The sequence below is a fragment of the Mastacembelus armatus genome, chromosome 5 (assembly GCF_900324485.2).
Source record: "Mastacembelus armatus chromosome 5, fMasArm1.2, whole genome shotgun sequence".
NCBI classification, from domain to species: domain Eukaryota; kingdom Metazoa; phylum Chordata; class Actinopteri; order Synbranchiformes; family Mastacembelidae; genus Mastacembelus; species Mastacembelus armatus.
Genome location: NC_046637.1, coordinates 20,032,803 through 20,045,485, shown reverse-complemented (window position 1 = coordinate 20,045,485; position 12,683 = coordinate 20,032,803). Strand labels below are relative to the sequence as shown.

The window sequence follows — 12,683 nt, the reverse complement described above, 5'->3', positions numbered from 1 at the left end:
CTGTGAGACACTTTAAATGGGAATCTATGGCACACAGGCCCTTTGTTTGGTTTGGACAAAGATAACAATGAAGACTGTTTCATCAATTTTACTATCAAATGTAGACAGGTGCCGACAACTTAAGGAAGAGTTCTTAGACAAATTGTTGTTGTTTAAAGGCATTAACTCTGATCCTTTGCAGTTTGTATACCTTCAATGACCCATGTCCTAATTGTGAGAGCAAATACATGTAACACACAAGATATAAAAAAAGACTTTACAAGATGGAGAGACTCACCCATCTCTCTTGTGACTTATGTACTGCCCATTGGTGGAGGCGTGCTGGTTGAGGACCGGGTTCTTTGGCGGTGCCGGGGAGGACAGGTCAAGGCCCCGGTGGCCGTTGTTGCTGCTATTGTTGTGCTCCTCCTTCACATGAGCATTTGTCACCTCCTTCCACAGTTGCTGCAGCTCTGCTGGAATCATGCCTGAGACAAACAAATTGGATAATTAAATCAATTAACAGCTAATCCAACTCACTTCTTCATCACTTAATTAAATCAAAGCGTCTGTAAACAAAGCCGAGTATTAATTAGAAAATATTCCACTACAGGGTAATGCACTGAGAGTGCTTGCTTCCTCCCTTCTCTCTGCCACGTCCTTCTCTCCCTCCCATTTTTCCTGTGATCTGAAGCGTGTTTGTATACACAAATCCCTGGCATTCACGCAAATTTCATGCCCAGAGTAAATAATTAACATCCAGACAAGGCATGAAATCTGAATAATCACCATCATTTTCTCTCAACAACAGAGATGTGCAAAACACACACAACAAAAAGTTTACAATAGCAACACTAGAAAACATCCCACCCCTGCCTCCTTGAGATACAGGACCCTGGGGTAATATTCTCAAAAGCGCATTAATGTGCAAAATACTTAAAGCTCTGCACCGCCTCCAATTGACACAGAAGACTTAAACCTCATTTAGCAAGTCAAGCACACTGCAGTTCACACAGCCCTTTGAAAAAAATCCCTTGCAGACTGAAGACATTTTTCTGTGTGCTGGAAACACATCTACCGAGTGCCGATTTGTTCTGTCTATGAGTGACAGCGATCCTGATACCCAGGGCCAAAGTTGGGATGAAGAAGGGTAATGCTGTGTTCGTGCACCCCACTTTCCATGTCTGGGAGAAGACAGCTTTTGTTGGCACACAATATATATATGTTCATCTGTGGTGTGTCTGTTACTGTGTCAGAGAAGATTGCTTTCACTTGACACAAATGAGGATAAAGTTCATATGTAAAAAAAGATTAAGCCTCACAGGCACAAAATCTATGGCTATTTGTATTTTCAGTCAAAATATACTGCATCTGGGTAACCCTAATCTTAATAGCACAATGAAACATCTAAAAGGGAAATATGTGTGGATATGTATTGGGTATTCAAATCTTGCTTAAATAAGCCAAATGTTTTAAGCATGGTGAAAGAAGCTGTTGGATATGTGGTGAATTTAACCACAGAGCAAATGGGCAAGACCAGTCGTTTAACATTACAATTAATTAAATCCATTCTCGAAATGAGCACTGGCAAATGAAAGATGATTTGCACATGCTTATCTACTTGGGTTTATATTCTCCGGATCCCCCCTCCCTATTCTCATCACCAGCTCTATAGATACCAGAAGTGCTCCTTTCAAGCACCAGATTGTAATACATTGTGTTCAAAATGCTTAGTCTTAATTTATTCCTGTTGTGGAAAATAACTGTGAGGTGAAGATCTCAATATGATCAGCAAAAATATTTTTAATTTGATAAGCTACTAAAGATTTTAATTATGCTGGTAATGGAGAACATTGGCCTAATGAGGCGGAGGACTCCAGAGAGACGCAGAGGCTAAGAACTGTGAAATGAGTCTGATAGGATTGCTGTAAATTCACACTAGATCGTTTGCATATCAAAGAGCAGGAAATGATTGCAGGACAAATCAATAACCTTTCCACGTTCCAAGTTTCCTCATTCAAATATTTCAACACATGCACTATATTCTGCCTGCTTGTATTTTCCCTCATTCTCTTCAGTGCCTTGATGTGCCCTAATCAAAGTGCACATCCATGACAGGCTAAACATGCTTAATATTGTGGCTTGTGTTATAGCATGCTAATCCACTGCTTGCTGATTTTCAATCTCATTATCAGAGACCATTGTTGTTTTAATGACATAAAAAGAATTTGAAGCAAAATATGTATTTTTTTGTTTCTTTTTTTCCGCAGGTTTAGAAGGGGAAGGTCACTGGTGATGTGAGTGTCCTGTGCTCCGGCAGCGGGAACAATTATTTTCCCCGCACTTGGTGCCCGGTGACAATGGGCAATGTATTTTTAGCCGATGTGCTTGACAGGGCGGCCCACACTGGCTCAATTACCCAGCAGTCCTGGTGACCCCGACACCACTGTTTACTCAGATGAAACCGCAGCGGATAGACCGCTCTGATGAGAGGGGTAACGGAGTGGGACCAAGCTGTCTCTTTCTGAATCTGGTGTGTAGTTTTATTGCTCTCTGTTCGCCTTTTCTCTCTTGTGTCTCCTATCTAACCCTAACCTCTTCAAACAACAGCTATGGCTCATGATTTCACATAAATGACAATAAAATATCATTACACAAATGCCTCAGTGGGTATTATATTTTGTGTTTGGACAAAATGCATTGAGTTTCTCTCCATCTGATTACAGTGGGACACATAATGACATTGATCTGTAAATCCCCTTTCTTGAGTCCCCAGTTTGTCCATCCTTTAAATGCTGGATTGGTTTATCTTTCCACTTTCCATTTTTCAACACAACTATTCCACTCATTACAACTGGGAAATACGGACAAGCACTTTAAAAAATGTATGTTGTTGGGACACTTGATTGATCACCAGCCTCCCAACTCAATTTTACCTCTGCAGGTAGCTCTGGCACTGAGACAGGCCGAGCTCTTCAACCTTTTCCTGTCCTTGTCCCCCTGTACCCAGGTGACCATGTTCAAGCAAGCAGAAAGTTGATTTAAGGTTCATAATGACATCAGTTGCAGGCCATCATCCCCCAAATAAAAAATGGCCCCCAGTGCTCTGGGCTCTTTAAACTGAGCTGTTACTTCTCACACACAGTGCCGGTGCCATGGGGGGGACAGTGACATCGCTATTAGTTTATTGTTCCGTCAGGCTGGGACTTTTACTGCACCCCTGTTTATGTTGCCGTAATCACTAGCCTGCTGATATGCACCCCTTAGACCTGAAATATGTCCTGTCCTGATGCTGCAGGAGCTATTACCAGTAGCTATTGCTGGATGTATCAATCACTGACAGGTCAGCTGCATTACCCACCGCTGTCCCTGACGTGCTGCTGTTCTGTGAGCACTTCATGGCTCGCCACATTCTTTGCTTTCATATTACCAACAAATTTGTCTTGTCACTGTCCCACTGGCCTCTCCTAGACAGCTTAAATGATGTTGTGCAGCTACAAGAACTCACTCTTTTACACAGCATGTACTTGGACAGTGAGGGACCCTTTTAGCTAAGATGTGCACAAACACTGGCCACCTCTATTATACACACACACACACACACACACACACACACATCTGAGCAACATCAGCCTCAACAACTCACTCGCTTATTAGGTCAAGAGGACAGACCTTTTTTTGAGGAGAGGAGGGGGGAGGGGTGGATGGATCAAATTTAAATTTATGAGAGTTATATCCTCCCCAAACACACCATTGTAATTTATAACAGATACCGTCTGGCTGCTTCCAAGACTTTGAACATTAATGTCAAATTTATGGCAAAAGAAACAAATTATATTCTAGATAATGTGAGCAGTTGTTTTTCATTGAAGACTGCTATCTACAAATTTATACTTAATTAGTGCTATCAAACTTTTGAAAGACTAATTCAAAGGTATGCCATTGGTCCATCATTTTTTCCAGAAAAATGATTCTCATCTGTCGCAATATGTGTGAACAATGTAAATATGTAGGAAACTGATAAAAAAATAACAATCCATACAATGCATCGTAAGCTCCAAAACACATACAGACCAGCCACCTATTTTGCTTTAATTACTCTGTTACAGTGACCTATTATTTGAAAACCTTTTGTTCCTGTCATTGTCTCAGTGAGTGAAAAAGTAAATACAGTGGAATGCATGTGATATCAGTGGCCTTTTAAAATAATTATTCTGACATCTGCATTTTTAAATGAAAAATAAATAATCAATTAAAAAGTCAAGGCAATTTACTGCCCCCAAGTTTAAATCCATAATCACTGGCACCCAAACAGAGCAGATCAACTCATCACTTCCGACGCAGTGCTAACTGCCAGTTGAATATTGCAGATTAGATCTGAGCACCATAGGCCTAGCCTGCTGAAGCATGTAAGAGTTCAGTGATGTGGAAAACAGAAAGGTCATCAATAACTTCAAACAGTCAAGCAGAAAATGTGTAGAATAGAAAGACAAACTGGTGGCCTGAAGCACTAACCTAAGTGTTGTAACAGCTGTCGCAGACATGGAGTTAACCACCAATGGATTGGAAGGGCAAATTAACCAGGTTTGACTGGTTGTATCAGACTGAAACTGTATAACTGCCCATGGGGAGATCTACTTTCTTATCTTTATGTTTATGCAAATGACACCTTCCAGAAATTATAACCTCAGTTCTGAACACACTTCATTTCAGTACATCATTAAGGGTGGGAAGCTCCCTCTGTAATTTCACTGTGACCATTTTGTTCATTTATTGACACATTACAAATAGAAATTAAACACACAGTATAATAGATAATACCTCCCTATTATTATAAATAAAAAACTAAAAATAAAAAAATCATATAATCAATCATGCAGCCCCAACTGATCAAAAACTGAAAGGGTAAAAATAATATAAATTGAATATATCTACATCTTGATAAGGTGCAGTATCTTGTTAATATTTGGTGATGCCACAGTATAAACAGGATGTTCTGAGACTGTTGTGAAATCTATCAAAAGTACAGTACATAGAGTCATATCACCTGTATAATGCTTTACTCAAGGGGTGTGAGTGTTTGCCAGACATTTGACACAGAGCAATTCAGCAAAGCACACTCACAACACAGCAGCGCTCCACGCCTCTGCCCATGGCAATCGTCTGCGAGCGGATGAGTGATTCCATAACCAGTCCAAACAATAACACCACTGTACAAACCATGTTTGTGTTTGCCTATTACCTAAGCACCCCCCAAAACCCTCCCATTTTTATCGCCCTTATCTTGTTATTTCAAAACTGTTTGTCTTAGCTGGGAATGAATAGTCAATGTCATGTTCTAAAAACCTTATGACGGCGCCCTTGTCACAAGGGTACCACTCCTTAACAAAATATTGAAGAATAAATAAAGACATAAACTTTCAGGCCAAACAACAAGTATTGACTCACTATCGAGTAACAGGCAGTTTCACAATGACAAGTTCACTGGCAGTTTACGAACAATAGATCCAGTCTTCCACCAAGCTGATAGAGTCTGCCACCAGGATGCCAATTACACACAGGACAGAGAGTTGAAGGACAAAGCATGGACGAAAACTCTGGCTTTACTTCTCAACAGTGAGACAAATAATAAACAAAATCATTCCTATCACATTGCAATGGTTCAGAAAAAAGTAGGCACTTCCAGACTTGAGGTAAATTTAGTAAATTAGACAAGTGTAGGTGTGTCCTGAGTAAGTAAAACCACATACCGTATGTGGTTACATACTTAAGTGGTGCATTGTTCACTTTGACTAAACATATTTGTACAGGTATTCTAGCAGGGCCATAACAACGGCAAATTAAACCACTTTGAATATACAGTGATACAACTACAGAACCCACAAAAAGATTTTGACAAAAACAACATCTAAAATATTTCCAAAAATTCAGTTCCAATACCTCTGCCTGACATTAAATCAATAATCACATCAAGGATTTAGGTTTTTGAGAATACACAGGAATACTGATATCTGTATAGTGAAGCTGCCTATTGTTTATGCCAAGAGCAATATAAACTGAGCCCTCTGTGGGCCAAAAAGCACTGGGTTCTTCTCAGAGAAGAAAAGATTTTGAGGCCTGCGCAACTATGTGTTCATAATGGTCATGTGACTCTAAAAATGCAATGACATAAATGCCACTGCTGTTTAAAATCCCTCTGCCAAACAACTGAATCATTTTTCTGTATGGAAATCATTTTGTAACTAAAATTATTATTATAAAAAGACAGTTGTGCTCAGTGAAGAAGAAGAATAAGAGGTGAAGAAAATTAAGTGCCCAATGTGAGACTTTTAAAACAAGGCCAGAATCATTTGATATATTAATGAAATGATGTATCAGTATGAGCCCAGTCTCCACAGTTTTGGATTAATAACCTAAGACTTTAACATTTACACAACAGCTGGCCAAATTTACACTACACTACATGAACAAACCTCAGTATTTCTAAAAAAAATACTGAAATAACAAGATATATTCCCCAGTCATAGATTTGTTGCAGTGTTTTGTTATAGAACAATCCTTCTATTGAGAAACAGAGATTGTGCTTCAGGTTAGTAGTTCAGTAGAGTAAGTAGAGGGAGTCAGTAGAGAGTAGAGTGCTGTAATATTAGGTACTGACCCTGAGTGAGGGAGTGCAGTGGCAGGCCTGTCTGTCCAGGCTGGATGGTGAGCAGCCCTTGCCTCTGAAGGTTGAGCAGATGCTGCTGCTGGACCTGCTGGACCTGCAGGAGCTGCTGCTGGAAGGCCAACTGCTGTGCTGACACCTGCTGCTGGCATGCACACGCACACACATATACGCACGCACAGATAAAGACAGAGATGTACACCATAAGTAAACGCACACAGTATATAGAACAACCAGTGCAAACATGTAAAGCTGAATTTCAGGTTTGTACATTACTGGATGCATACATGCTGTTGGAAAAAAAAACATTTCAGGTTCACAGAATTCATAGTACAGGTTGTAAAATTAAGCACTACAGAACAACACATTTGTTCATTCAAAACATGTTTAATGGATACCTTGTGTGCTAACACACCCAATAGCACAGTGTAATTTTCATACATTTTGCCCTTAGTGTAGGTTTGTCTGGGCTTACTTAAGACAGGTAGACTATACATCTCTCTCTCTCTTAATTAACGAGGAGTCGGGAGGCAAATGACAAACAATGAAACAACATAGTTAATCATTCATAATAAGAGCCACAGGAATTTAATTACAGCCATTCATAATTCAGCAAACAATGTGTGACTAAATCAAAGTGCTTAATAACCACCCTAGCAACTCTCACAACTCTCCCAGGCATGGTGCTGAGCTCAGGGATACACACTTCCTCCAACCAGCGCAGCAAGCTGTGTTCAGTCACATACTGTCGACTGACAGAGAGATAGCTGTTTTGTTGATTATTATTATTGTTGTGCTATCAACAAAACCTTAATAAAATACTGGTGTGTCTTCACTGATGTCAGGTTTGGGGGGGGGGGGGGGGGGGGGGGGATTTCACATTTTGCTCTGAAAAGTGAAACGTGTGAACTTTGATAGGATAAAAAAGTGATATGAGAGTGCAGAAGAAAATGGAAAGGAGAAAAGACAAAGTCAGAATAATAAATAGAAGGAAATTATCTAATATCCCCAATCTCCTCTGAGTCAAAACAAATGAGAGATGCTATTTAGATAACAGGGGCACAGAGGAAAGAGATGACTTTTAACCCTTTCATCAGTCCCAGCTGTCAGCAAAGCCACACTCAACTCACTCAAATGTCTGTTTTTACAAATTAAACAACTAGAGCTATAAGGACACCTTCTGTATTTTCTAACAGATAAGGAAAAAATAAGCATGCCTGTGACTCAACAGGATACTAAGGCTGTTTATGAGTATACAAGGCCAGTTTTCAAGCGGGTGGGAGGAGAGGAGGGGGCACTAAAAGCAGGGCCGGGGCTGCCAAGCTGTGCACCGCACCCTGTTACCAAACACAGGATACACCACTTTGTTTACTTCTCACAATTGAGTGCATACAAAAAAGGTCTCGGTGCAACGCGGCTGTCAGGTCACTTGCTGGCGGCTCTGAGACCACTGAAACAGCCAGATAAAACGTGTCCCCACCGCCCACCCCCGTTCAGCTTGTCAAAAGGTTCTAGCTGCCTTCCCTTTTTCTCCCTCCCCTGAACTGGTTCACTAAAAATAAAGCCCTGGGCAGCACTGGTTATTACAGCAAGCGGACTCGTCTCATTGGATCAATCAGGGGAAGAAGGAGCTTTGACAGTGGTAGCGGAGGGTCATAATTGAAGAGTAACCGGATTCATTCACAAGCTCATGTGTGACGTAACCCAAAATGAAGAGAAAGTGAGATAGAGAAAGGAAGAGACATGATAAAGATCTCAGAAGTTTCAGTGAAATTTGGGATGCAGATGGCCTATGGTTTTCTCTGATCTGTCCTATTTATGAAAAGTGGTTGGTAGTTCTTTCCGCTTTATCAGTATTTCTCATATCTTCAGTACTGTTCTCCAACTCCTCCCTGACAGCCTGAGACAAAGCTAATAGTGCTAAGGGGGTGGGAGTTCATGAGGAACAATGTCTTTCATGAAAATGCTAAATAAATAGAGGGTGGCTTTTCAAAAAAAAAAAGGGAAGAAAGGAAAATTAAGTATTGCAAATGAATTTAACTCTCTGCTTCACATGTTTTTTCTTCTGGTCCCATCAGCTGACAGCAACTCCTGTGCACTCCCAGCATGCAGACACATTAAAAACCCCACACCCAATAGACCAAATAAGAGGTTAACAAGAAGTGGCACGAGGGAGAGAAAAATACAGTCCCTGACAAATGATAAAGAGTGGCACTGGCAGGCCTTTATTGTCAAGCTTCAAATATAAAGTTAAAGATCTTTGAAAAACTAAATTTTGATGCCTTTAAAATAAAAGAGGCACAAAGCAACAACAGGGGGTTATTGTCTGGCAGCCACAGGGGAGTCACTGCATAATTCTTATTCTCTCTTTTGATGGCTGATAGAAATGCGACTGAAAAAGAGAGAGTGTTGGAGAGAGAAAGAAAACATCAGCAGAGGGGGAGAGCCTCTCGAGGCTGCATCTATTTCCTGTGATCATACATAATATGCTTCAAAAGTAGTTTTTCTCTTTTATTCTCATGCTCCATTCAACTGATCAATTGCACCTCCTTGTCCCCCCACCCCCATCTTTTCTTCCTTGCTCCTCTAGTGTTTACATCAGATGCGACTTGGTGACAGGCCCTATCTTAGGCCGTGGAGCTCTGCTGTCATGTTGATTTATGGGAGCATCACGCCGCAACTTGTCCAAACTGAAGCCCGCAGTTCATTAATTAGGGAGCTACGACTTTGAAGTTGCGAGGTTCGACAGCACACGGACGTGTGAGCGCAAGCATACGTGTGGATGTGTGTGCGTCTGCTTCTAACACTGGGCTTAATTTTCAATGCTTTCTCTGCTCTCCAAATATGGAACTCAATGGGGACAAGAGCAAAAATTCCCAGATTGTCTTTGAACTTCTTCTGACCACACAATAACAATTTGCTTTGTCCACAGTGATGCCTGTGTCCTCCAGTCATTAACACACATTAAGCTGCTGCCTGTGAGCGAGCCCTGCCGTACTGGAGGGAGCGAAGGAGAGCGAGAGTGAGAAAGAAAAAAGAAAAATACTCAACACAGGCACCAAAGCTGGGAGAGCGCTCTGCACTGATATCTCACAATTACATGCTTTCTCTTCCTCTGCCATTTCCATGTTAATTACCGAGAAAAGCCTCTCAGATTTATGTGCTCCGCGTTCCTGACGTTCTCCCTTTTGCCTTTCACTATGTCCTACATGAGACTCAAAGAACGGTCATCTCTGTCTTGGAAAGGACATTTGTTTACGTGAAAAAAAATTTTGATAAAAAAAATCATGCTCAGACTCTGTAAAATATTATAATTATTATAATTTAAATGTGTGTGAAACTGTATTCTTAGCATAGTATCAGCCAGTTGTTACCATTTATCCAGCAAGTCTGACACGCTAATCAGAAGCATGAGTGCACTTGATTCTCCCCCACTCCTCTCTGCTTTAACCACAGTCTGGAAGCAGATGGGGTTGAGGGAGGGAGCACACATGCCTTCCATGCTCTGTCTGGCCAAAAGGTTTGGTAATGGCAGGCGGTTGGAGTGATGTCAGCCTACCTCTTTACTCTGCTTGCTGCCTGCATGCTGCTGCTGTTGCTGCTGCTGTAGGAGCTGGAGGTGGAGCTGTTCCTGCTGCTTCTTGTAGAACTCTTGGAGTTGCTGCTGCAGAATAGACAGAAAGGCGACATGTAAGTCAAAGCCTGTCAGTCACAGAAACTCAGCAGTTGGTTTTGTGAGAATTTTCAATACTTTGAGGAATTTTGTCTTTGAGGCTTAGAAAAGGACAGAAGAATAGCAGTTCAAAGTGAATATTTCTTTGTGAAATGCCATCTACACACAAGAAGATTTTCATTCCAAAAAGAGACATCTACCATTATGAAACATATGATGGCCTTGTGTGATTTATGACATGACTGACAGTTGTTCATTACCTGTTGTAACATGAGGGCCTGCTGCTGCTGAAGAAGAACCTGGAGCTGCTGAGGGCTCAGGACTTGCTGCTGAAGGATCTGCTGCATCTGCTGCGGAGTTATCACTTGAGGTGTCATCATAGCCACTGACACTGGAACCTGCGCAGATGCACACAATGAGTAGGTACTTGTCAAAAACAATGTCCATGAGTACACCTGTACAGAATGAACTAATACAGTACAGAATAAAGGCAGGAAACAAAAAGTATATTATCCTATATAACCACTTGTTCCTATTCAAAGTGAAAAAAGAAGGCTTCTTAATGAAATCAACAAAAATATATATTCTATTATGAAGTGTAAAGAAAGTGACCCTTTGCTTTTGACCGGGTTCTAGGAATTCATCTCAAGTGTCACCTTCATGTGTTACAATCTCCACATGCCCTTCAACAAACACACAATCACACACACACTAGGGCCCCTCTAACCATTATGACACCACACCAGACTGAGGCAGGCTAGTGTCATGCCTGTGGAGTAAACAGCTACAGCGTCCATTCTTTAACATCACACACAATCCCCTCAACATCATATGATATGATCTACATCAGCTCTGATGCTTCTCACAGCTCGCAATTTATACAACATGGCAAATACGCCATACCTGAGGATGTGAAAGACTGCCTCAAAATGCTGTGGTTCGCTCATCATACGCGCAAGACATGTCATGTGAGAACATTTCATTGGAGTTGCTGTCGACAGCAATCTATTATTGCAAAAATATAGAGTGCCTGGAGGAGGAGTCTCGGAAAAGAACACACAGGCCTCTAACTAACTCTCAGCAAAAAGGTGTGAGTGCATGACTCCTCAAAAGAAGTGATTTGTTGTGACACTGAAAGAGCCTCCACAGTTGTCAGGGTGCTTTAATTGCTCCGGCGGCACAGGGGACTCAGAGTGTGTCTGGATGCTGCCATTCACTGCGGTGATGTGCAATACCATTAAAAGCTCCTTTCCTTGACATTTGGATGACAAAGAGCAACTGCGATGTACTTGATAGTACCGCGCCTTTGCTGTTAACATGTTTTGGTGATCGTTCTTTTGTGTACATCAGTATCTATGTGCCCATGTGTGTTAAAATATGCTCTGTGTCTCTCAGACTGATGTCAGCAACTGATAGAGCGGACATAACTGGTGACAGTCTGTCTTCACCAAGGTTACCCAAATTGTGTGGCCGTCTTATGGCTAATGACACCCCTTTGAATTTTTCATGCATTTCTGAATGTAATTTAGCTGTTTAAAATCTCGTCCAGTAACTAAGGGGCTTTTCTTGACACACACCCTGCATGCATATCACCTTATTCATTCTCCCCACTGTAGCATAAAACAAAAACAAAGTGGTGCCATAATGAACAGCTTGTACTGCTAACGCAGAGGAAAGGGCAGTGATGTCAAATAGGACGGACCAGCTTTGATGCTCTCCGTTAACTTTATTGAGCAATGCCAGACTACACTGTGCTGTGTTCTTCCAACCCCAAGATAATCAAGAAAACTCAGCCCCACCCAGAACTAACACACACTTCACAATTCTCATTTCTACTACTAGACATAGGGCCGCATGGAGGAAAATGCAATATTAATTCCCCACTGTATTATGTCTTAATATGCAGTTCGTCTTGACTTTTGCATGACTTGTCCTGTCATTTGCATAGCCCCTGCCTCCCATTTCCTAATTTCACAGTCATTATCCACTGAAGTCCTTTTTTCTGGGCATTGCTAATTTTGATGAAGTATTCTGAAGGTCAAACAAGCAGCCTTGTTTTGCTGACATGGAAGCACCATATGTGATGTAAAATATAGTTCTCATCTAAACATGACCCCCCCCCCCACACACACACACACACACAATTAGGCTGAATTATAAGCCCCCCACCCCCCCTACATGCATTAAAATCTATTCAGTACTTTTCATGCTCTTTTTTACTCCAGTGTCAAAGTTGTAAATTTGGTCTTATTTCCAAATGTATTATCATTTTGTTTCACCACATTATATTGAGCGTGAGGTGAGAAGAGAGAGAGCAAACTTCCATGTTAACAGAGGTTTTTACACACTTAACCAGCTCTCAATAAC

General features: G+C 41.2%; 1 protein-coding gene across 12 annotated transcripts in view; it reads right to left on the bottom strand.

Moving 5' to 3' along the window:
- foxp1b (forkhead box P1b) overlaps nucleotides 1-12,683 on the bottom strand; it is a 142,219-nt gene that overhangs the window by 24,226 nt on the left and 105,310 nt on the right. For 11 of the 12 annotated variants that reach the window (XM_026306075.2, XM_026306072.2, XM_026306076.2 and 8 more), the window contains 4 exons: nucleotides 10,577-10,714; nucleotides 10,203-10,307; nucleotides 6,638-6,785; nucleotides 278-467 (listed from right to left, as the gene is read on the bottom strand). In XM_026306075.2, coding sequence (XP_026161860.1) covers nucleotides 278-467; nucleotides 6,638-6,785; nucleotides 10,203-10,307; nucleotides 10,577-10,714 — 581 coding nt within the window. The remainder of the gene's footprint in view (nucleotides 1-277; nucleotides 468-6,637; nucleotides 6,786-10,202; nucleotides 10,308-10,576; nucleotides 10,715-12,683) is intronic. The other variant, XM_026306082.2, reaches the window with a different exon arrangement.